The 27,041-nt window shown below is 43.1% G+C and overlaps 1 protein-coding gene across 1 annotated transcript in view; it reads left to right on the top strand.

Moving 5' to 3' along the window:
• The window catches only part of LOC101744544 (uncharacterized), a 142,831-nt gene extending 117,330 nt beyond the window's left edge, over positions 1-25,501 (top strand). Inside the window, exons 5-11 of the mRNA XM_038020080.2 lie at positions 12,401-12,668; positions 13,918-14,034; positions 14,698-14,777; positions 16,192-16,297; positions 17,224-17,367; positions 17,919-18,000; positions 18,774-25,501. Coding sequence (XP_037876008.1) covers positions 12,401-12,668; positions 13,918-14,034; positions 14,698-14,777; positions 16,192-16,297; positions 17,224-17,367; positions 17,919-18,000; positions 18,774-23,155 — 5,179 coding nt within the window. The 3' untranslated portion in view covers positions 23,156-25,501. The remainder of the gene's footprint in view (positions 1-12,400; positions 12,669-13,917; positions 14,035-14,697; positions 14,778-16,191; positions 16,298-17,223; positions 17,368-17,918; positions 18,001-18,773) is intronic.
• Positions 25,502-27,041: the final 1,540 nt, after the last annotated feature.

The raw sequence follows: 27,041 nt of genomic DNA, 5'->3' as shown, positions 1-27,041 counted from the left end.
CCCTGATGAACATAGGCTACTTTTTTTTTTTTTTTTGGTTTCATGTGTGTTTTAATGTTTCCGAAGCGAAGCGAGGGCGGGTCGCTAGTAATATTATAAAGAGGAAAGATTTGTTTGTTTGTTTGTTTCGAATAGGCTCCGAAACTACTGGACCGATTTGAAAAATTCTTTTTCCATTAGAAGCCGACATTGTCCCTGATGAACATAGGCTACTTTTTTTTTTTTTTTTATTTTTTTTTTTGGTTTCATGTGTGTTTTAATGTTTCCGAAGCGAAGCGAGGGCGGGTCGCTAGTAATATTATAAAGAGGAAAGATTTGTTTGTTTGTTTGTTTCGAATAGGCTCCGAAACTACTGGACCGATTTGAAAAATTCTTTTTCCATTAGAAGCCGACATTGTCCCTGATGAACATAGGCTACTTTTTCTTTTTTTTTTCTTTTTTTTTTGGTTTCATGTGTGTTTTATTGTTTCCGAAGCGAAGCGAGGGCGGGTCGCTAGTCTATACTAATATTATAAAGAGGAAAGATTTGTTTGTGTGTTTGTTTCGAATAGGCTCCGAAACTACTGGACCGATTTGAAAAATTCTTTTTCCATTAGAAGCCGACATTGTCCCTGATGAACATAGGCAATTTTTTTTTTTTTTTTATTTTTTTTTTTTTTTTGGTTTCATGTGTGTTTTAATGTTTCCGAAGCGAAGCGAGGGCGGGTCGCTAGTATTAAATAAACTTAAAACAAACAAAAGGAATCCGTCCAACGGGGGACACATCAAAGAAAAAACAAAATTGTTATTCTTATTTACTTCCGAGCATTTTCATATTTATCTACCTTTTAAACCTTCTCTGGACTTCCACGAACAAAATTAGCCAAATCGGTCCAGCCGTTCTAGAGTTTTAGCGAGACTAATGAACAGCAATTCATTTTTATATAATACCTATATAAATTAAGATTACTCACTTTATATCTTCAGCTTTCTGATTTGAACTACAAGCGTATGGTAATGTATATATTTTTTTTTTTTTTTATTGCTCTTGTAGGCAGACGAGCATACGGCCCACCTGATGGTGAGTGGTTACCGTCGCCCATGGACTTCAGCAATGCCAGGGGCAGAGCCAAGACGCTGCCTACCGCTTAATACTCTCCACAAGCCTCGTTTGAAGAAGGACATGTCATAGCGCTCGGGAAACACCGTGGAGGGGAGCTCATTCCATAGCCGGATGGTACGTGGCAAAAAAGACCTCTGGAAACGCACTGTGGATGACCGCAGTGGCTCCAGGTAGTATGGATGAACTCTACTCCGGTGGCGGGCGGTGCGATGGTAAAAACGAGATGCCGGTATCATCTCGAACAATTCCTCAGAGCACTCCCCATGGAACATACGGTACAGAATACAGAGGGAACTGAAGTCCCTCCGCAGACCCAGAGGCTCCAAACGATCCGTGAGAATGGGATTATCGACAATCCGAACGGCCCTCTTCTGTATGGAGTCAAATGGAAGAAGCTGGTATTTGGGAGCCCCGGCCCAAAGATGGGAGCAGTACTCCACGCGAGGCCGGACTTGTGCTTTATAAAGCAAAAGTCTTTGTCCAGGCGTGAAGTACCGCTTTGCTCTGTTGAGGACTCCCAGCATTTTGGACGCCAACTTGGCTTTGCCTTCCAAATGACTCCGAAACTGGACATCGCTCGAAATGTCGACCCCAAGTATCCCGATACTCTCGGAAGGTTGCAGGGATACTCCTTGGAATTGCGGCGCCATGACAAAAGGGTCCTTCTTCGCAGTGAACGCGCAAACTTGTGTCTTTATCGGGTTGAATTGAACCAAGTTCAATTCACCCCATTCGGAGACTCGCCCCAGAGAGTTCTCCACTTCAGACACAAGTTTTGATCGTCTCTCTTGCACTGCGCTCCGAGAGAGACTCTGATGGCCGATATATCGCGCATCCCCCGTGCTGTCATCCGCATAGCAATGCATGCCATCAATAGACAGCATGTCATTGATATACAGGATGAAAAGCGTGGGGGAGAGCACCGAACCTTGTGGAACGCCAGCGTTAATGGTCATGGTATCAGAGCAGTCACCGTCTACAACGACCGTGATGCTCCGCCCATCCAAAAAGCTAGCGATCCACTTGCAGAGTCCCTCGGGGATTCCGTAAGATGGTAGCTTCGATAGAAGTGCCCTATGCCAGACCCTGTCGAAGGCCTTCGCGATATCAAGGCTCACAGCAAGAGCCTCGCCCTTGCTCTCCAAGGCTTCAGCCCACCTGTGAGTAAGGTATACAAGAAGATCGCCAGCTGAGCGACCGTGACGGAAACCGTACTGTCGGTCACTGATCAGCTGGCGATCCTCAAGATACTTCAGGAGTTGTGTATTTATTATTCGCTCCATCACCTTGGAAAGCAAGGAAGTTATCGCGATAGGCCTATAGCTCGACGGGTCCGACCGGTCACCCTTCTTGGGGATAGGGTGGACGTGGGCGGTCTTCCATGAAGACGGAACCCTGTTAGCGCAATAAGAGAGGCGATACAAACGCGTTAGCGCAGGTGTCAGCTCAGGGGCGCACGTTTTCAGAACCACTGCGGGGATGCCGTCTGGCCCACTCGACTTATGGACGTCCAGGAGTCGGAGCTCCCGCCTAACTGCACACTGTGTGAAGCAGATATCCGGCAGGGAGCTATCACACCGGGGGATGTTCGGTGGTGTGGCACCCCCGTCGTCCACAGTCGAGTTCGAGGCGAAGAGTTTGACCAGAAGGTCAGCCTTCTCTTTCGCGCTGTGGGCCAGAGTGTCATCGGACTTGCGCAGTGGTGGGAGACTAGACCTACAAAAGTTTCCTTCTGCAGCTTTGGCGAGCGACCAAAAAGCACGGCTCCCGGAGGGATAGCTCTTTAATCGCTCGCCAACTCTAGCAACGTGCTCCGCCTTCGCCTTGGCAATTACCTTCTTGTAGGACCTGGAAGCGGCGTTATATTTCCGCCTTTCCCCTGAGATGTTAGGATCCCGACGTCTCCTGGCATTATCCCATGCCACGTATGCGGACCGCTTGAGGTGTGCAGCATCCCTACTGGCATTGTTATACCAGGGTCTGCTGCGACCCCCAACGGGCACTTCAGAGGAGGGAATAAACAATTCCATCCCCCGGAGCACCACGTCTTTAAGACGGTCCGCACAGACGTCAGGATCAGCAGAGGAAAAGCAGAACCGCCCCCATGGGTAGGATGCGTAAAATTCACGCAATCCATCCCAATCTGCTGACATATACCGCCAAACTCTACGATACCCGGTTGTCGTTCGACGACCAGGACGAGAGAGTGGTACGGCAGCACGAATAAGGCAGTGATCAGACGATCCAAGCGGAGCGTCGACCACCACACTGTATCCGGCCGGATCCGTGGTCAGCAGAAGGTCCAACAAAGAAGGTTCGTGCCCCTCGATATCTGGGACACGGGTGGGCTGTGTCACCAGCTGGGAGAAGCCGTAGGCCAAGGCGAAATCGTAGGCAGTCCGACCCGGGAGGTCAGTGGTTCTGGACCCCAACCATTCTTGGTGGTGAGCGTTAAAGTCTCCAAGAACCACTACCTCCGCAGATGGGTACTGCTCAAGCACGCGGTTAGTCCCCTCTTGCACATGCTCAAACAGAGCTGAACCTGCATCACTGCTGTGGGACCTGTACAGGCACGCGTAGATTCGGATACAACCCCCGTGATCCACGCGCAGCCACAAGAGGGACAGGTCCCGTTGTTCGAGGCCCCGAAGTCGGCGACAACAGACATCCGCCCGGACGAATACGCACACCCCGGCTTTACGTAGGAAGTTGTGCTCCAATACGTAGCCGGGGTATTCAAGGTATGAGGTATCGTCCGGAGCAGATATCTGCGTCTCCGTTAAAAAAAGCAGGGCAGGCTGCGCCGTCTCAAGGTGGTGGTGTACGGCGTCAAGGTTGCTATGAAGGCCCCTGACATTGCTGAAATCCACATTAAATGTGGAATGGGGAACCGCCTGTAAAACCCTTTTCTTTTTTTTAGACTTCATAAATTATATTTCCGGAGAGTAGGATTGGGAGAGGTAGGATGTTGGAGGTGAGATCGAGGCAACACCTGAATGAAGCGCGGAACATAGTACGTGCTCGACCACGGGTTGCGTGAGAGACTGACGCAGGGCATGGAAGGGCCCCCAGTCCACCCTGCGTACGATCGCCGGGATCCACTCCGGTCTCCGACTCCGGCACGACGACCGCACGACAGGATTTTACACCGGTTGGCGGGACAGCTTCCCGGGGCGGAGTTTAGTAGAGACACCCGGGTTCAGGTCCCCTACTGACCGGCGGGCGGCAGCGGATACCGTTTCACTAGGTCTCCCTATACCCCCGTCAACCAATCACGCCCCGTGAGCTCGCACGCACGTCTGCTCCGCATGTTCCAGGCATCATCAAGATTCACCCCGAACAAGGAAGAGGAAAGGGAAGGAATAGAACTGGCTCTCCAACCCACACGCCGGAACACAGCTAGGCTATTTGGCGGCGGACTCTAGTTGGAGGGTGGTCGCCAGCCAGTCGGACAAGTCCTACCACCGATTATGAATTCGGCTCCCGTTTTGCACCACCCAGGGGTCACTTGTAGGGAATCGCGGGTTAAACCTACGGAAGCGGGAAGCACCAACCCCCTAATATGGTCACACTCAAAACATTAGAAAATACGGAAGGATAGATGACGGATGAATGCTGTCTAGTGCAATCTCTTTTATTGCTTTCTTTGTAAGTCAACAGCGACTCAGACCCTCCTTGTAAAACCACGTTTATATAGCCGGATAACAGGAACGAATTCAGGATTTATTTTAGTAGTTACTGTAAATATAAACTGCAAATGTACGTACGTCGTGGCCTAAAAGATAATACGTCCGGTGCATTCGTATCTAGCGATGCAACGGTGTTCGAATCCCGCAGGCGGATACCAATTTTTCTAATGAAATACGTACTCAACAAATGTTCACGATTGACTTCCACGGTGAAGGAATAACATCGTATAATAAAAATCAAACCCGCAAAATTATAATTTGCGTAATTACTGGTGGTTCGACCTCTTGTGAGTCCGCACGGGTAGGTACCACCACCCTGCCTATTTCTGCCGCGAATCAGTAATGCGTTTCGGTTTGAAGGCTGGGACAGCCGTTGTAACTATACTGAGACCTTAGAACTTATATCTCAAGGTGGGGGGGCGCATTTACGTTGTACATGTCTATGGGCTCCGGTAACCGCTTAACACCAGGTGGGCTGTGACGTCGTCCACCAATCTAAGCAATAAAAAAATATATGTGAACAGTGAAAGTTAATCTGAATTACAAATAATTTGAGTTCGACTCTGTTTTTTTTTTGCTAAGGGTGTCGGAAAGAGGGCTTTATTATCCGGAGGGTTGCGCAAAAACGTCTACAATACATCAATTTAGGTTATCAAAGTTCACTGTTATTGAGCAGGATTTATGATTCTCTGAGGTGTTCGCCAGTCGTGAGGGTGATGACGACGTCATTAGTCACTTCGCCATTGAATGTTCTTGTATTGGCTGACACTGCCGCGAAAGGCCATCGTGAGGTCAAATGAAGAACGAGGTTCCATTGCGGGTAGCGTCGATAAAGTTGCGATCGCTCAAATAAGACTTGACATTTTTTTCATGGTATCTGCTCGTGTGGGCACACAAGTCGCTACCTGTACGATCAGTAACAGGTAAAAAGTAGTTTGAATAGGGTAGAGTTCATCCATACTACCTGGAGCCACTGCGTTCATCCACAGTGCGCTTCCAGAGACCTTTTTCGCCACGTACCATCCGGCGTTAGAATGAGCTCTCCTCCACGGTGTTTCCCGAGCGCTATGACATGTCCTTCTTCAAACGAGGCTTGTGGAGAGTATTTAACGGTAGACAGCGGCTTGGCTCTGCCCCTGGCGTTGTTGAAGTCCATGGGCGACGGTAACCACTCACCATCAGGTGGGCCGTATTCTCGTCTGCACGGGCAATAAAAAAATGAAAAAGAACACTACTCCCGAGTCAAGTCTGCCCCTCTCCAAGACTACAAGACGATCATGGCTACTTTGAAAAGAGTGACATGATTGAGAAGAGTAGGACTACTCCCTCTTCTCTTGGGGTTCAGTAGGCAATTAGAGCGCGTGGATGTTTCGTGGCAAACTTACGGAACCTCTGCCTATTTAAAGTGAACGAATAATTGAATCACCAATTGGAAGAAGGGAATAAACGCCACTGTTTGACATATTCAGCTTTTTACACTTTTGTATTCTATGGACGTAGCGCTAAATTGTGAGTTCGAAGAAAGGAACAAAAACTATTCCCTTGGTATAGATTAAATTTATTTAAAAAATATTTGTATAAATAAATAATAATTTATGTTTTCTTTAATATAAGTGATGTTACGTGAGCCTATAAGTTGAAAGTAAAAAGTTATAAAGTTTTTTTTTAATTATCTCCATTATTGTTTTTTGGATTTATTCCCTTTTTCCAATTTGTGGTTCAATTGTCAATTATATGTCCCAACCGATTGAATTATCTGAAACACCACTGGTTAACCATCGAAATGCACTTCCCAACATAATTTTCCTTATATAAGTTTTGGGAACAGACATCGATAGCTTTTTTTTTAAGGGATTTTATGACCTGGTTAATAAATCTGGGTTATAAATCTATCCTGGATCAGCTTCGCATCCGAGTCAGGCTCTCAACAATCTGTTACCAGAGGATCCTCAGCTACTTCGGTCATATTGCCCGCCGACAGTCAGATAACTTGGACAAAGTGATTGTGACGGGCAAAGTAGAAGGAAAGAGACCTCGCGGCCGATTACCTAGCCGTTGTGATCAAGTAACCACTCTAACTGGGTTGCCAGTCGCAACCGCCATTCGAGCAGCTGAGGACCGGACGAGATGGAAACAGCTCACGAGACAGGCAACGGTCAAGTTTCAGGGACACGACCTTCAGCAATGAAGAAAGCGACGAAGAAGAAGAAGAATGACCTGGTTACTGAGACCTTTAAGTCATGTCTTATTTTAATTTATATTCATATTTTTATGAAAAATGATATTATGTGTGAGTGAAATGAAATGAGATGATATGGGATGAAATATAATCTCAGTAAAATGGTGGTCATTTACTAAGATTTTTTCAGTGGACTTTTTGGAGGATCCCGAGAAGTTACGTTCAGCGGCTTTGTTTCATTTTCCCACATTTGTGCACTTTCACAGATACTAAACAGTTAATAAACATTTAAATCTGAAGAAACACTAAATAATCTAAATAATCTAGAAAATTCTAAAAGAAACACTAAATCGTAACTTAATATAAATTTCATTGCACCTACCACTATTTACTCTGCACTACTAATCTGAAGTCGTCGTGGCCTAAAGGATAAGACGTCCGGTGCATTCGTATGTAGCGATGCACCGGTATTCGAATCCCGCAGGCGGGTACCAATTTTTCTAATGAAATACGTACTTAACAAATGTTCACGATTGACTTCCACGGTGAAGGAATAACATCGTGTAATAAAAATCAAACCCGCAAAATTATAATTTGCGTAATCACTGGTGGTAGGACCTCTTGGGAGTCCGCACGGGTAGGTACCACCACCCCGCCTATTTCCGCCGTGAAGCAGTAATGCGTTTCGGTTCGAAGGGTGGGGCAGCCGTTGTAACTATACTGAGACCTTAGAACTTATATCTCGAGGTGGGTGGCGCATTTACGTTGTAGATGTCTATGGGCTCCAGTAACCACTTAAACACCAGGTGGGCTGTGAGCTCGTCCACCCACCTAGGCAAGAAAAAAAAAAAAAAAAAAACTACCTTTGGTTGACTGGTAGAGAGGGGAACGCGAGGAGTGAAGTTGTGTGATTTGTTTTATTTTGTCTATTTAGTGTTTCTTCTGGTTTAAATGTGTAATAATGGTGGTTTATTAACCGTTTAATATCTGTGAAAGTGCACAAATGTGGGAAAATGAAACAAAGCCGCTGGACGTAACTTCTCGGGATCCTCCAAAAAGTCCACTGAAAAAATCTTATTAAATGACCACCATTTTACTGAGATTAGATTTCATCTCATTTAATTTCATCCCAGTTGATTAATGTTTCAAATTAATCATTTTCATTTCATTTCACTCCATAATATCATTTTTCATAAAATTAAGAATTTATATTAAAATAATACATGACTTAAAGGTCTCAGTTACCAGGTCATAAAATCTCTTTAATAATAATAACTGGTAGAGAATGCCTTACGCATTAAGTCCGCCAATGTAAATATTACATGAAGTGTAATAAATAAATAAATAGACAAAATAAAACAAATAAAATAAATTAAATAAAATTAAATTTTAAAAAACACTCCTCGCGTTCCCGCCAAAAAGTCGACATCGATAGCGCGATTTAATTAACTACCGCCATCTATTGAATTAATAAATCACCAAAAAGTTTATGTTAAATCGTGTTTACATAAATAGATTCACAAATAAGGAAGAGTCGTCTTCATGTCTAAATATGTTTTAATAGCGGAATAGCGTCACGTTGCAATACAAACACTAAAAAAATTATAATAAGACGCGCGTTTATGATCCGAATCGAGCCATAACGTTTCCAAAGGCGATTACGTTGAGTTTACGATCCTATATATCTTTATGAAACTTTATTGTGGTATTAAAAATGATGCGTGAGTGATTGTGAGGCTCAATGACAATCATGTCGTCAATTGATTTTTTTTGTAATTTCTTTTTCACTAATGGACTTAGCCCTACATTTGGTATTACCGATTCCGATACTAGCCTTCAAAGCCATCACAGCGTGGATACCGCCGTTGACCTTGAGACGTAAGGTCAAGTTCTTAAAGGTCACATGTAACTTGCTGTACCTATAAAATCGTAATCCACAACTCCAGAGATAGGCATGAATTCCCTTGTAAATATGCAGAATTACACTTATCCCTCTGACTGTACCTAATCACTGGTAGTCTCGCAAATTCATTGATTCTGCTTGTCTGATTCTGTACTAAACAAATTTATTTCTAAATCGTGGAAGTTATTAGTGAAATTGGTACTTACCTCTAATCGTTTAAGCGACTATGACTTCAGTGTTCATTGCTGCCACTATGCCTAGCAACAGTCCTGAGTAGTAGCACCCTTTTTTATCATCATCATCAGGCCATAGTTGTCCACTGCGGGACATAGGCCTCTCGCAATCTACACCACTGAGCCTGGTCTTCTTCCCCTTATTTCACACCGACCATCCTTCCTCATTTTTTCATACTCCTACTCGTTTCAGCTTCCTCAATCTGAGGGTCGTGACCACCTCCTCGCAACAACAGTTTATTGTGGATCAATCTACACCATTTGTTCTTATCTGCCACCGACTGTAGAGCATCGTGGACCTTGGTGTCAAAATGCCATAGCTTCTATCTTAAGCGCTAGTGGTAAAAGGGCAGGGTAATTGACATTTTACCAACTAATTGTGAGTCCGCACGGGTAGGTGTGAAGGGTGAGGCACGATTTGAAGGGTGGGGCAGCCGTTGTTATACTAAAAACTGAGGTCTTAGAATCCGTATCTCAGGGTTGGTGGTGGCATTTATGTTGTAGATGTCTATGGGCTCCGTTAACCATTTAATATCAAGCAGCTCCTCCACGCACCTAAAAAAAAAACTTCAAGTGAGGCTGGCATACCGTGGGCTCTTAAGACCGCCTCATTAAAAAAAAAGCGATTCAAAACACTAATCGGAATAGGCTCAATAACGTAGACCTAATATCGGCCTTCATTTAAACAAAAAAAGAGGCGTAAAATTTGCTCGCCCTAAGCTCAGGCACGTACGGTCGTGACCAAAGTAAAGTTTCCTCGTAAAACCCGAGAAACAATGCGTTTTTTAAGTAATAAAACCAGGCATCGACTCATAAAGCTTCTTAAATTGCCTTTGTTGAATTACGGCCTGCGATAAGTTCTGCACTTCGGTCGTGTTCGGCTGTAAATCGTGCGTTCGGAATGGTGATTTATAGAACCGAATGTCTCTTAATACAGTCCGATGTACAACAGTTATGGTCGGGGACTGTACTGACTACCTCAGTCTGCGTAGCCTTTGTTTCACGTCCGAAAGAAATATGGGTTTTCGTAATTCCATTTTAATATGCTTGAACTTTTATGAAAATCGCCATATTACAATACTATAGAGACAAAAATTAAAACAGGGAATTTTAACTTCAATTCTCCGATTGTAAACCGACAAAATGTCCGATTTACTACACTACGTTTAACTAAAGCGCGTTTTTATATATCAATTTTATCATTGACTATGTGCCTTCGGAACTTACTTCAACAGCGTTTTCAAAGCGCCAATAAAAATTAGCTCTTAAATTGGCGGATCACATATACTGTCGTCAATAATCACAAAAGAAAAATCAACGAACAATTTCTTTTTTTTTTTTTTTTTGTATTTCAATTGAATACTAAACTTATAACAAAATACTTTATTAATTTGGTTTTCTCTTTATTATGGCAAGATTTTTAAATCATCGTCATCGTCAGCCCACAATCGTCTACTGCTGGACCTCTTTCAATCCACACCACTGAGCCCGGTCACTGGCTCTCCTCTTCCATCTCTTGCCAGCCACCCATTCGGAGGTCAGCACACCACCTAGCCAGTGGCAGTCCCACATTGCGCGGTCTCCACTCGGGAGCCCGTCTGCTCCAGCGATCGTCAGCTCTACGGAATATTCTATGGCCTATGGTTCTATGGCCACCCATATTTTAAATATCTTCTAGCGAAAACAATACGAGGGCGGCACTGAAAATTTCGGGAATTAACGAAGTGACACAACATTACTATTTAAAAATGTATTTATTGTTTTTCGAAGTATTCTCCGCGAAATTTGACACATTTTTCCATACGATGGAACCAATCATTGAAGCAACCATTCCATTCGGAAGTTGGGGTCTCCAAAATGGCCGTTTTGTAGGCGTCCACAGCTTCTTCAGGTGTTGAAAATCTCTGTCCACGCAATTTATTCTTTATTTTAGGGAAAGTATAAAAATCATTAGGGCTTAGGTCGGGGCTGTACGGCGGATGGTCTAATAATTCTATGTTTTCTTGCTCTAAAAAGTCTTTTGTTCTGTGCGCGGTGTGAGAACTCGCATTGTCGTGATAGAGGATGATGCGGCGGTTGCAGTTCTCTTTACGGAGTTCAGAAACGACCTGTGGCAAACAAATGCTAGCATACCATTCTGCATTAACCGTTCTTTGTCCCTCAAGAGGAATAGTCGTAACATGGCCGGTTTTGGAGACAAACGTGGCCACCATTTTTTTTGCAACACTCCGTGAACGAACAATTTTTGTTGGCTTTAACTCATTTTCGAACACCCAAACTCATGACTGGTTTTTTGTTTCGGGTTCGTACGCGTATATCCAGGATTCGTCACCTGATACAATGTTGTATACAGCATTTGAGGACCCTGCGTGGAATCTTTCGAGAGTTCCGACGCACCAAGTAACGCGAGCCGCTTTTTGCTCTTCACAGAGCGAATGCGGTATCCATCGGGAAAACAACTTTTTTACACCTAATTGTTCATGCAAGATTATTTGTATTTGACTCATGCCAATGTCTAAAGTTGCCTGAATTTCGCGGTATGTCACATGTCGATCTTCCTCAATCAGCTTACGCACAGCATCAACGTTTTCTTGGGTAACTGCAGTTTTTGGACGACCTTGACGGGGATCATCACTGAGCTTGACACGTCCACGTTGAAACTCAGCAAACCAGCGATAAATTGTGGTTTTGGATGGGGCTTCATCACCAAATGCAGAAATCATCCGGTCAACACACTGTTTTTGTGTTAAACCACTTCGAAAGTCATAATAAATCATCGCTCTTGAATTTTCTCGAGTCAATTCCATTTTCTCAACGACTAAACAAGTTTGACAAAACCTCGTGACAAGACCGAGAATCTTTTTTTAAATAAATAAATGGTATTCGACTTTTAAAACCAAGGAGTTTTCAATTAAAAAGGTTTTAATATGACAGGAACAGTGGAAATATTCCATTCCCGATACTTTTAGTACAGCCTAGTACGAGACGTGCTGTTAGACAGATATACTGAATAGTGACCATAAAGCACATTCTTTTTTATTTATTTTTCCTATCTATGCTGATAGCCTTGAGAGGCTATTTCAGCTTCACCCTAACGTGTAAGTGAGCTCACAGGGTTCAAACCGGGGTGTTGCTAACACTTGCCCTAGCAACAGCAGTGCTTCGCAGAATCTACCGACGAATCGGAAACGCGACCCACTGAGAAGATCCGGCGAGAAACTCACAAAGCACACTGCCAACTGAGATGGTCTAGCGCGAATACAATTGTTATTGTTTGCCTGGTTTGTTTGACAGATCGCTTTGTGAAGAGTTAAATACCTGTCGTCTGGACGCGACGTGCATCGCACGTTGCTTCGTGAACAACACCTCGGGGTTTTCCGTGTACACCTCGTACTGCACTGGCTACCCTCGGACCATGCAGCGTCTGGCGGCCCTGGCCTCGAAGCCTCAGAGCGCGAGGGAGTTCCGGGAGAGGCAGACGGCGCTCGGACATCCGCTACCGTTGGCCTCGTACTTGCTGAAGCCGGTGCAGAGGATACTGAAGTATCACTTACTTTTGCAGGTTCGTTCAAAACAGCCTTTCCCAAAGTGGGCGATAACGCCCCCTTGTGGGTCCTGCAATCCTAAAGGGGGGCGGTAAGAGACCCAGAAAAAAAATGGGTCCGTTGTGTAGAGGCTTGGTAGGCTATTTGTAATTTCATTTAGGAGGACTCTTAGACACCGACTGAGCTCTCACTATAGTGTTTTTTAAGTAGGTGAAAAAAGGGGGCGTTAAAAATTTTTTTTTTCTCAAAATGGGCAGTAGACAAAATAAGTATGGGAACCCCTGGTTTAAAGCAATCCTTAAATCTATTTATCCTAAAAGTTAAATGTTATATTTCGAATGCTTATTTAATTGGTTTTTGGTACGATTTTCAAATGTGACGTGAATTTCAAATGTGTTTCAAATGGGCCTAATATTTGGCACTGTTGTAAGCGATCATATAAACGGTGAACACCCTTCCTTCCTCAGAAGAAGTTCGCTGTGAAACCTAGCCCATAGACACGAGATCTTTTTAGTGGGTCGCGATTCCGATCCGGTGGTAGATTCTGCGAAGCACGGCTCTTACTATAGCTTATGTGAGAAAGTTCTATCAGGTTGAGCCTAGTTAGTCAGATACATGAATAAAGTAAACTTAATTAAAGTTCAATTAAAAACATCAAACTCTTGATTTTTTTATATATTTTTATTGCTTAGATGTGTGGACGAGCTCACAGCCCACCTGGTGTGAAGTGGTTACTGGAGCCCATAGACATCTACAACGTAAATGCGCCACACACCTTGAGATATAAGTTCTAAGGTCTCAGTATAGTTACAACGGCTGCCCCACCCTTCAAACCGAAACGCATTACTGCTTCACGGCAGAAACAGGAGGGGCGGTGGTACCTACCCGTGCGGATTCACAAGAGGTCCTACCACCAGTAAAAGATTTAAATACCAAATAAAACGGACCTTTAATTACGAAGTTATATGTCGCGTATTAAGCGGAATGTTGCTTAAACCGAATAGCCTTTCACTCCTCGATATAAAAAAAATAATAGCCGCAAGCTACGGTGTAGCCCACTGAGTTTCTCGCCGGATCTTCTCAGTGGGTCGCGTTTCCAATTCGGTGGTAGATTCCGCGAAGCACGGCTCTTGCTAGGGTTCGTGTTAGCAACGTCGTCAGGTTTGAGCCCCGTGAGCTCAACTACTAGCTCGGTGAATCTAGAATAACCCCTCAAGGTTACTAGAATAGGTAAAAAATGTTACACGCTCCGCTTATATCTCGCAGAACGTTGTTAAGCAATGCGCCTCCAGCGAGACGGAATACGCCTTAGTGAAGATGACCGGGATAGCGCAACACATTGACGATATGAAGAGGCGCCACGAGCACGCGGTCAGAGTGCAGGTAAGGAAATTAAGGAGATGGAATTAAAGTCTCATATCACTACATAGTATAAAACAAAGTCGCTTTCTCTGTCCCTATTTTTTTTTTTTTAATGCTTAGATGTGTGGACGATCTCACAGCCCACCTGGTGTTAAGTGGTTATTGGAGCCCATAGACATCTACGACGTAAATGCGCCTCCCACCTTGAGATATCAGTTCTAAGGTCTCAAGTATAGTTACAACGACTGCCCCGCCCTTCAAGCCGAAACGAATTACTGCTCCACTTTACTTCAATGGAGTAAAGTTCCTTCTACTCCGTTGGAGTAGAGTTCATCCATACTACCTGGAGCCACTGCGTTCACCCACAGTGCGTTTCCAGAGATCTTTTTTGCCACGTACCATCCGGCTATGGAATGAGCTCCCCTCTACGGTGTTTCCCGAGCGCTATGACATGTCTTTCTTCAAACGAGGCTTGTGGAGAGTATTAAGCGGTAGGCAGCGGCTTGGCTCTGCCTCTGACATTGCTGACGTCCATGAGCGACGGTAACCACTCACCATCAGGTGGGCCGTATGCTCGTCTGCCTATACGGCAATAAAAAAAAAACCTGTAATGTTTTTGAAGTCGTTTAAAAAAAACTTGTAGTCCCTCCTTTAATTATAGTAAGAGTTTTATCTCTTTTTTAGGAAATCCAATCGCTTTTATACGGCTGGAGCGGACCTGATCTGACTACATACGGAGAACTGTGTGCCGAAGGGACATTTAGGTAATTTACAATAAACCACCAGACAGTACTATTCCTTCAAGCAGTATTCCTACAACACTGCACTGCGATATCACGCAACATTAGTCTCTGGCGTCTGATTCTGGAGTCATTAACGTGGCTATCGTTCATTCAAAAAAAAAAAAAAAAATATCATCATCACCATCATCATGATCAGCCTTTATCTGCCCACTGCTGGACATAAGCCTTCCCCAATGCCTTCCACATAAAGCGGTCCTCCGCCTTCCGCATCCAACGACTTCCCGCCGTGCGCACTAAGTCGTCAGTCCACCTGATTGCAGGACACCCCACGCTCCTGGTACCCATCCGTGGCCTCCATTCGAGGACTTTCCTCCCCCACCTGGCGTCTTTTAATACCTCGGAGCAGAGAATATACTTAGGAACAATATATTCGAAGTCTTTCAACTATCATCAGAGCTGTTAGACATCTTCGCGTATTATCGGATAGAGGCAGTATTTAATTAAAATAACTATGGCAATAATCACTCCACATATACCTCTCGATAGAACAATTGATAATTATAGCAAATAATCATAGATCGCTAAGATTAAACTTAATTAAAAAGTAACGACCACCAAACCGAGATTATCCGTAACTAACTGTCAGTTTTATAAGATGGCCGCCTCACCAATGCTCCGTGTTCGTTAAAGGCATTGACGTTTGTATAAAGTGACAGCCAACGTATGGAGACGCCGCTACGCCGCAATTTTTAATAAGCCAGTTAAAAGTTTTTTTTTTATTGCTTAGATGGGTGGATGAGCTCACAGCCCACTTGGTGTTACTGGAGCCCATAGACATCTACAACGTAAATGCGCCACACACCTTGAGATATAAGTTCTCAGGTCTCAAGTATAGTTACAACGGCTGCCCCACCCTTCAAACCGAAACGCATTACTGCTTCACGGCAGAAATAGGCAGGGTACGTACCCACGCGGACTCACAAGAGGTCCTACCACCAGATATTAATTATACAAGTAGTTATTATAATTATCTATGGTAAGAAGTACGATATCCTCCTCGCGTCATTTCCTCACGGCTGAGGGTCGTGATCATCATGTTTCGCAGGATTTTACTTCTTGTAATGTCCCTCCAGCGCCTCCGATCATTGACCGCATGAACGGCTTCGTGGAATGCGATCGATGTGGTGCGGATTTGGTCCAACCACCTTGTCTCGGTCTCTTTCCCGCAATCGAAGCACGATACACACCCAACGAATTGCGTAGGCACATATGTACATACAGGTTAGGCGTTGCAGCTGGTCAAATCTGCAGCTATTATGAAGTGAATGATCCTCATACAACGTTTACATGTCTGCGCGAGCCGCGGGGTTCTGTTGAGGTATTTCGTGGATACCAAAACATAATTATGTTTGATGTGAGGCGCATATTTTCGCAGAGTATTCGGCGCTAAGGCGATGCGTCACGCCTTCCTCTTCGACAAGATGCTTCTCGTCACCAAGAACCGAGAGGACGGGATCTTGGCCTACAAGTCGCATATTATGGTACGTAACTCAAGAAGCCACATCTCTGGTACTACCTTACAAGGATGATCAGATGTAGGAGTACCGCTTTGAGGATTCTTTGCTCCTCTGGTGTCAGAATTTTTTAATTCGTGCTTAACAATTTGCGTAAGGTCTGAACCAATTTTGGAGAGTTTTTTCCAAATAATAGGCAAATCTTTTATGATTGTAATAATTCGAATCCTCGGAAAGGGACTTTAATTTGATTACCCACAATATTGTAATTTCTGTGTAACATAAGTTTTTTTTTTGGGACAGTTTTTAGTACGGGCTGGCGTAGAATTACAAAGATTCAGCCGCGTCGCGTACATAAGTACTCCATTCAAATAAGAAATATATATATATAACTATATAATCATCAGAGGGATCATCAATTTAGCTTATTTTGTTAACTGACTTTAAAAAAGGGGAAGTTTCTCAGTTCGACTATTTTTTTACTGTGTACCCTCAAACTTTTTTCTCGGTGAACCGATTTTAATTATTCTTTTGTAAGATGCTTCTCGTGTGGTGCTATTTAAATGTCTATCAATATTCGACTTGTAGTTTTTGTGTTATCCTTATATTAGGGCTTGTTTTATTGAATTCCACTACATTGATGGTATTCTCACCTCACCTCATAGGGTTGAGATTGTATCGCATATTTTTTTATAGGATACCATTAAGAAAGTCGGACCTTGATAAAATTTCAATAGCATCACACGAGGAACATCTTTCAGAAAATTCATAAAAATTGATTAAACTAGAAAAAAGTTCTAAGTTACCGAGTAACAAAAAACAGTCGAATTGAGAACCTTCGCCTATTTGAAGTCAGATAACAACAAAATAAGCTAAATTGATGATCCCTCTAAGTGAATGGTCGCAGTGATCGGGTCTCGATGGTATGGGATTAGTGGGTGTGTTCTGTGCAGTGCAACAACATGATGCTGGTGGAATCGATATCGGGGGCTCCGCTGTCGTTCCACGTGATCCCCTGGGACGCGCCGCGCTGCCAGCTCACATTGCAGGCGCGCTCCGCCCGACACAAACGCGAGTGGACACTGCTGCTCAAACGGGTAGGTACCTACTGCTATACCTCACTCCTGCCCCCTAAACTAGTTGAGGAACGCGCGCCGGCATCACTCTTATTTAGACAGAAAGAGAGAGTGAGAGCGAGAGTGAGAGTGAGAGTGAGAGTGAGGATGAGGGTGAGAGTGAGAGTGAAAGTGAAAGTGAAAGTGAAAGTGAAAGTGAGAGTGAGAGTGAGGTTGAGGGTGAGGGTGAGGGTGAGGGTGAGAGTGAGAGTGAGAGAGATGGTGAGAGTGAGAGTGAGATTGATAGTGATAGTGAGAGAGAGAGTATGCTTTATTGTGTAAAATAAATAAGAGTGCAAACCATTAAATACCAAAAGCACAATGGGCCGTCTTATCGATCTAACTCAGATCTCTTTATGCTAGTAATATCTAGTTCCTTCCACCCTTCCAACCTTCCACCCTTCAAATCGAAATTCACTACTGCTTCACGACAGAAATAGGCAGGGTGGAGGTACCTAACCATGCGATCTCACAACAGGTCCTACCACCAGTGAAAATTTTAGTTATTATATTAATGTCATGTTGATTGACAGGTGATCTTGGAGAACTACAACGCGGTGATACCTTCTCATGCCCGGCAGCTCGTTATGGAGCTGGGTCAGAACAGGACAGATGGTGAGTGGCAGCTTGTAACTGCTTAATTACACGTCAGTCTGGTGGTAGAGTTCCACCTTCCCCAGAACACCGGCCCACTGAGCCCTCTGGTCGCCTGATGAGGTCGCTATTAGGCTCATCAAGGATGTAGTCATAATAATATGTGTTCTTCTTTTATAATCTATTCGCGATCCCCAAAAGAACTATTCTGTAATTATTCTGAGACCTAAGAACTCATATCTCAAGGTGGGTGGCGGCATTTACGTTGTAGATGTCTATGGGCTCCGGTAACCACTTATAAGCAATAAAAAATTAAAAATGAACTATTACAATGGTTCGTTTTTTTAAAACTCCCAAGCACAAGGCATGTTACAGATTAAATGACATGATTTTATTTTGATTTGACTCCATGCAGAAGAGGACCGTTTGGGTGATCGATAATACCATTCTTACGGAACGCTTGGAGCCATTAGGCTTGAGGTCTACCGTATGTTCTACGGGCAGTGCAGTGAATTAGTTGAGATGAACACATCTCGTTTTCGCCATCGCGCCCCCGGCAACAAGGCAGAGTCCATCCATACTACCTAGAACCACTGCGTTCATTTATAGTGCGTTTCCAGAGCCCTCTTACACGCACCATTCGGCCTTTGGAATAATCTCCTCTCTACACTGTTTCATAAGTGCTACGACAAGTCTTTCTTAAAATGAAGTTTGACTCTGTCCTTAGCATTACTGATGTCCATAAGTAAGTACGCTTGCTTAAAAAAAACCCAATTTTCATTTTCTGTTTCCAGACGACATGTTGGCGGAGAAGTCGCACAACCTAATAACGCAGGCTTCGATGCGGAAGCAGCTGTCCGCGCCCGAGTATCTGGAGAAACGCAAGCTCGAACGCGAGAGGCGGAAGTGCTTCGAAAGCGGCGCGAGGGGGCGGTTGGCCAAAGCGAACAGAAAGTACACGACGCCCAGCGCCCGGAGCACCCGACCCGAGCGCTGCGACTGCACACAGATATCCAACGAGAAAGGTACGGACTACACTTGCGAGTTTTGTTACGTCGACGTGTGCACCGACTGCGAGGTGGAATTAGGCGGTAAAGACAAACGGAAAAACGACGAGAACGATTCGAACGGCGATAAGTGCTCCGATTGCGACGCGTTGCAGTCCACGGACGCCGGCAGCTCTGAGCATCTGGAGCGAAGACCCTACAAACGTACCGACTTCAATTCCTCCCAGGAGAGCTTCGTCAAAGAGAACTTGAATAAGGCCAGGGAGTATCATTCGACTAATGACATCGTCAGCTACGCGGACGCCGCCAATAGCGCTGAGGATCTCAGGAATAGCTCTTTGAGCAACATTAAGAGTATACCCAAAACGTCACTCAAATGTGAGTTAATCAAAGAGAACATTGCCGTCGACGCGTCAACTTCCTTAATACCCAGACCGTCTAGGTCTAGTGAGATCGACAAGCACAGAACGGACACGTTGAGGTCCAAATCGAAGGAAGACCCGAACAGATCTAAGCTAACCAAGATAAGCGGTTGGAGACGTAAATCCGAACCGGGTCTCCAGCAAAACACTATAAGTAACATCGCGAAGAGAACTCAGGAGGGCGACTCCGATAGAACAGAGACTAGGGGCGGCGAGAAAATCGAATTCGAATGTCGGAACTGTGGCTCGAACAAGATCACACGTAGACTGAGAGCTAATGACGGGACAATCATATCGAATCCTGAGCTGGAGCCGAAGAAACGGGGCGCGAATACAACGAAACCGAATTTAGAAATACGCATGTACAACACCAAGAACGTACCAAAGAAAATAACGAAGATCAAAAAGAACAGAGCTAAGGGGTTGCGCGTCGATACAACAGCGAGATTCTACGCGGACCTCTCCGCAGATGCGTCCACCGAGAACATTCTACACATATCAGAATCTAACGACAGCCTCAATGTTGATAAAAGTGATGATAAAACTGAACCGCCTGTAGTAACGGAGAGGCTGAGCAAAGACGAAGACATCGATGAGGAGACATACAAAAAACTAATCGAGAAAACGGATTCATTCAAAAAGAACGAACTAGAGAAAGTCAAGTATCTTAATAAACAGAAAGTCATCAACGAAAGCTCCGAAGTCGATGAGAAAACTTGTGACGAAACGAAACAAGACGTGGTGGTTGAGAGCGGCGAGGAAACGGAACAGCCCTTGGAGCAGATCATATCGCAGCTGCTGTTGCAGAATAGAGAGTTCCAGAAACTAATTAAGAAACAACAATTGAGGAACAGCGCCCAAAGGCGGCACCAAAGATTATTAAAGTCACACTCGAACCCCGAGCCGGTGGTCTTGGCGAGGCAACTGGATAACGAAGATAATAAATTCAAACTTGTCAAACAAAACTCTGAACGTAACGACACTAAAATCGACGAAGACGATGCTATAAGTCAACAAATACCCGAACCAGATCAAGTCGAAACAAAAGAAATAGAAGAGGACCACATTTACGAAACGCTAAGGATAGATAGTCGATTCGAAGATGCCTTACACAATGTAGACAACAAGAGTAAATCGATACACCACCAGCATCTGAATCGACAGAAAAGACTACCATCACCCCCGGCGCCCGTACTCCATAAAGTTGATTTTAAATCGGCCGGGTCGGATTTAGATTACGTGTACTTAACGTTCAACAAAGGTAGCACCGATGATTTTGACGGGATCTACGACGTACCAGTGAAATCTCCGCAAAAGGTCCCCGGGCTCGCTGACGAGTACTACGTGCCGATGGACAAACCCCTCAAGGCGACCAACGAAAACATTTACGACACTCTCGTCGAAGTCTGTAAACGGAAGAAGGACTTGCCGGCAGCATCGCCCGGAGACTATCTGCCTATGGGCCCCGACAGACAGAGTCCAAACACACCTGAGATATGGCTGAGTCGACAAAAGGAACATTTCAATGTGTCGCGCGACAGAAAATCCGGATCTTTACCGCGAAGCTTCCAAGTAGTTACAGGCGCACAGGAAGACAGCGATCTCGCTTCATTCAAATGCAAACCTTATACCAATAGCAAAACGTATCTTAATCGGGAAGGGAAGGTCGTTAGCATAGACAGGCCATTTACGATCGCTTCGGACCAGAGCGAAATCAGTTACGACGATGTTGAGAGCTACATGAGCGAAGGCGACATACTCAAATTCAACAAGAACGCCAAAACCGAGACTGAATATGCGCAAGACATAAGTCAATCCACTCTAGAACTGGAAGAAGAGATTGATAGATGCTATAAAAATAACTTCGAGGATATCACCTTGGACAAGACTGAGCACGATGACCCGCTCGACACATCGCAAAACAACCTCAATAACATATCGACCACTTCATCGTGTGAGGCCTTACAGTCTGAGAAGTCCAGTGAAAAGCCAACGAACACCGATCCGATACACCCGGAACACAGAATCTACAAGCCCGTTAGCAATATACTGTCTTTGAGGAATGTCTTAAGCAGATTCAAAAGCAAGACCCCGAATAAAAGCAGCAACGACGAGGACAATAACAATGACCAAAGCGTCTCAGATCCAAAAAGCCCTAGCAACGAGAAAAGATCAGCCCTAAACCCGAGAAGCTATTCGAAGAATCTGCTGCAAAGATTTAGGAGTATTATCGGCGACGAACACACAGACGACAATCAAAATAGAACCGATCCTCCAGTGACGAAACTTGCAGAGACTGTACCCACGACGACAGATGTTAAAGTCGCTATAACGACAACGATCGCCAGTGGAGCCACGTCTACCGCAGTCACCGATGTACTGAGCAAGAGCGTTTGTGAGCAGACATCGACGAGCCAAAGTCAAAACGTCAAGAACAATCTAGAAGCTCTTTCGTATAGTTGCGAAAATATACCAAGGAAGCCCGATAAATCTCGTCCTAAATTCGAAAAGAGCGTCAGCATGGTCGCCGGTAGTGTTCCGACAGCGTCGCCTTTCAAATCCAAGCACAGCTCTTATCAAAGCTTGAACAAGCTGCCCGTATACATGCAGGGCAGTAAGCACCTAGGCGCGAGAATAGCTCATTCGGACTACGTCGATCCAATGACGCTATCCGGCGACAGAAGCGCCCTCAAAAACGTCAATGTACTATTAAACAAAAACTCAGTACGACCAGACAGTCTGTTCTCTAATTCCTCATACGTGACCACGTCCAGCGACGGCATTCATCAAAGCGGCAAATCCAATTCAACGGACGTGAATCTGGACAAACCTAAAGTGCCTTACGATACCATACAGGACAATTCAGACGAATGTTTCTACGAGAAACACTTTGAGAAGATCGAACACGTGATCGACGGTGATGTGTTCAGAGATTCCGCGGTTTATTCCGACCAAGAGGAAGTAGACGAGGCCAAATCGGAACCGTGGATCAAAGACAAGAAACCGATCAACAAAATTATAACTAGAGTCGAAAGCGTGCAGAGGAAATCGTCATTACAAAGGATAAATTTAACGAAAACAGAAACTATACAAACGGTTAACAAGGATCGAAATCCCGAACAGAATTCCACGACGCCGCTTCTAATTAAACGCAAAATAGCACCCCCAGTCCCTGTTAAGCCGAAAATCACTCAAATACCGACCGCTCACCTCCAAAACAGAATTGTAACAAGAAATTTGACTATTACTAAAGAAGTGGACTTAGTCAATATTGCCAAAACTAGCTCTCATATCAGGAAACCTATCGAGAGATGTGTGTCTACGCCAGCCAAAGACATAAGCGAGGATAAACTTAAAGGAACTTCGGAAGTAGAAACAGTTCAACCGACAAACATCCAAATAAAGAGGTTGAGCTTCGAACGCGCCAGCTTAGATTCGGCGTCGCGGAAGCTTCGAACGAACGATCCAAGCTTACAGTCGGAAGCTAAAACGTCAAACAAATCGGTCTTAGAACGAAGACTCGAGATCGAACGATTGTCTAAAACACAAATGACTCCTATAAAAATACCAGTACCTCCGATACCGGCTCACAGATCTTTCGATAGAAGTATTAGTGAAAGAATGAAGAATAGAACTACAGGTGAAATAGAAAAAGACATTCCCGTTAACAAGATTAACTATGAGAGGACGGACAGCGATGACGTCAAAGGCAGCTGGGTGAAACAAGTCGTCAATAAATTCCAATAAATTCTGAATTGTGATAATAATAAAAAAAAACGAAACGCATTTTTAAATGCGCTAGTTTCAAACGATGACAACACTGAGCGACTGAAATTTGTACTTAAAAAATAAGCATATAATCTCAGCTGGTATCACCACAGCTAAGATTGACACACGCAACGTAGATTATATACAGACTGTTCAAAGTCAATCTGTGTTTAGAAAAAAAAAGTGTATTATTTTTTTAAATTAACTAAATAAATCAAATACCGCTTTATTTTTTTATTCTGTACTCTCAAATCTATAAACGTGTATTGCGTACTTATGATACTATAAAGATTATTGTTAATGTATATACTTTTATAGGTACTTTAAGTTTTATAGTTTTGTGCCATAGACTGAAAGAAAACGAGTTAAAAAAAGCATTGTTTTCATCGTTATGATTTAAAACAAGTTTATTTATGTGTAATACTTTAAAATGTTTAAAATTTTAAAATTCATTGTTTATGAACTGTCGATCTCAAGAAATAAAGTTTTTACGCGGGAATGAAAAAAAAATCCACAATAAAAACAAAAAGAAGGAACAAATTAATTTTAAATGAAATTTTTGACATTGACATTAGCAAAGTTTTTTTTTAGTTCATGCGTAAAGACGCGATAAGTTTCGTTTTTACTGTGGCAGATAATAAATATATCCGGTGTTATCAGAGAGAGTCTTTCGAGTATTTACAACGATAAAAAATATCTTACATAGTAGTATTCTATTCGGTTTTATTCGTTGATGTAATTAAAATTTATTTTACGGTTACGGCACCAGGACAACACGTGCTACACATCCTAGTTGCCCGCGCCAAATAAACAAATATTCGAAACGTCATAACATAGTGACAGTAAAAAGCGCGGGATTAAACCGTAAAATTAATTTTAATACATAATAGTTTCGTGTTAATCAACCTGGATTAATATACTGTTTGTGGGTGATTTCATTCAAACATTTGGGTGAGTAACAAACTCACAAACTTCCGCATATTATCAAATACATAGAAACAGTCTAAATTTTTTATTGATCATTGCAATTGAAAACATACTTTGCTAGTAGTAGTTATGCTACGGGTAATGGAAATTTTTTTTTGTATTATTTTCATATTCAAATTCTCAAAATGGCCGACATTGGCCGGCACACGTGAGGTTTTTTAATTAAATTTGCCGCATATGTAATCCAATTTATGTCAACTACTGTTAAACTCGTTAACACAAATTGATTTCAACAGAATCTTATTAAATTACCTACGTATAGTAAAACAATTAATTTTACACAAATCCGACGACATTCTGCATATGCATTTATTGTAATAAGGAATTATTATTTTTGATATCTCACAATAAAATTATGAAGATGTGCCATTCGTGTGTATAATATTTATTGTACTCAATATTTTTTTGTAAATTGTTTTTTTTTAACTTGTAAATCTTTAACCCTCTAGCTACCGGTATTCATAATGTGTTCTCTGAACTCAATAGTTAATAATATAATAATACATAGAACAATAATATATATATTTTAAAGCTGGAATATCTTAACCTCGTTCGGAAATAGAGAACGTATAATTTCGAGAGATTGTATTCCTTATTTATGTATTTATATTTGTATCTCGCGAAAATATCGTTGTGTCGTCTGTTGACTAAAGCCGTAGTTAAAGGGTTAAAAGATTAATAATTACTATTGCCTCAATTGACGCTGAGTGATAATCGTCGGTCATTGGCACTAACAATGCCAATGCACGGCTGCCATATACCGCGATCATAACGTACTTTTGTAAAGTTTTTTTTATTGCTTAGATGGGTGGACGAGCTCACAGCCTACGTGATGTTAAGTGGTTACTGGTGCCCATAGACATCTACAACGTAAATACGCCACCCACCTTGAGATATAAGTTCTAAGGTCTCAGTATAGTTACAACGGCTGCCCCGCCCTTCAAACCGAAACGCATTACTGCTTCACGGCAGAAATAAGCAGAGTGGTGGTACCTACCCGTGCGGAGTAACAAGAGGTCCTACCACCAGTAAAAATACAAAACAACAAATACAAACAAACAAAATAACAATCAAATAAAACTTATCGACTGAATTCGTATATCGATTACAATTAATTTAGAAAAACTATCCCAATAAATCTCTAGATTTAGGAATACATACGAATAACCTATAATTTCGTGCAATTTGATTTAATTTACGATCTACTTAAAAACCATTATTTATTGTTCATTAATTTAAGTTTAAGTACGTCGCGTAGCTACTAACACCAAAAAGTAGAAATTTTTAGTTTTTTTTTTCTTTTTCCTGTTTACTAATAAAAGTATTGGATAACGAAAATGTATTTTTATTGCGCCTTTATCGTTTATTGTGTTTGAGCGATGTCTCATTCTAAAATACCGGCCTGATCGGAAAAGTTTAAAACTTATTATTATGCGCTGGGGTTCGGGATAAATAAAAATTCTGCCGTATTACGTCTGGTGTAGTGGTAAGTGACATGGTCACTACACAAGGGGGTCCCGGGTTCAAATCCCGCTAAGGGAAGATATTTGTATGATAAATATAAAATAAGTCTTTTCCAGGGTTATGGATTGTTTGTTAAATATATGTATGTGTATAATAAAAATCTTACATTTATTTCCGTTATCTGGTACCTGTAACACAAGTTCTTTACGAACTTAGCACGGGACCAGTTAACGTGGCGTGATTGTTAGTAAATATTTATTTATTTATAAAAAAAAATACAAATTAAAACTGTATTAGCACTAACAACTGATTTACTTGAATCTAAACAACACTTATCGGTATTTATTAGATAATTTTAAAGTGTTTGTGAAGTGTTTTAAGCGTTCTAAGTGCTAATACAGTTTTAATTTGTACTTTGGTGGAACATTTATTTATCCCGAACCCCAGCGCGTAACAGTATTATGCTCTGGTTGAGATTTTGAAGAACGTGTCTTTAATTTGGAATTATATATTGCTTCTCGCTCCTAATCTACCCAAAAAACAGAACTCAACAAAATCCTATTGATTTCAAAACCATTCTTCTTCTTGGTCTGAAGATGTACACGTAGAAGCATTTGTTAGGTTGTCCATGTTTTTGAGAATTGCCCTCCTGGCGATGCGCTTCTAGATCTGGCGGTTCAAAGCGCTTCAAGTCCATCGGGCCATGGTGGATTTAGTTGCCTTTTTTATTTTCCTTATAGGCAGACGAGTATACGGCCCACTACTGATGGTGAGTGGTTACCGTCGCCAATAACTTCAGCAATGCCAGGGCAGAGCCAACCTGCTGCCTACCGTTTAATACTCTCCACAAGCCTAGTTTAAAGAAGGACATGTCATAGCGCTCGGGAAACACCGTGGAGGGGAGCTCATTCCAAAGCCGGATGGTACGTGGCAAAAAAGATCTCTGGAAACGCACTGTGGATGAACGCAGTGGCTGTACTATGGATGAACTCTACAACGGCGGCGGGAATGCGATGGTAAAAACGAGACGATGGGATCATCTCAAACAATTCCTCAGAGAAAGTATGCTGTGGTCAAGATTTTGAAGAACGTGTATGCTTCTAGCATTTCAAAATCTAGTCGGACGCTCTTGTCAGAGTGGTCATGGTTGCGTTGAAGATGTACAAACAGAAGCATTCATTAGATCGGCCATGTTCCCAGGATTGCCTTCATAGCGATGCCCTTCCAGATCTGGCGGTCCGAAGCGTTTGAAGTACATTGGACCACGGTGGACTAAGTTGCCTCCCTCTCTCTGTCTGTCTCTATTAGGTAAGCCAAGCGGGTTAGTGATCGACCGCATGATCTCTCCATCGAATCCTTTCCTTTTCTGTAGATGTGACCAAAGAAATTTAAACCCGTACTTGTGCAGTAACTG

The sequence above is a fragment of the Bombyx mori genome, chromosome 24, assembly GCF_030269925.1.
Source record: "Bombyx mori chromosome 24, ASM3026992v2".
Classification (NCBI taxonomy): domain Eukaryota; kingdom Metazoa; phylum Arthropoda; class Insecta; order Lepidoptera; family Bombycidae; genus Bombyx; species Bombyx mori.
The sequence above is the reverse complement of the archived record's forward strand: the minus strand, read 5'-3'. Positions and strand labels throughout refer to the sequence as shown.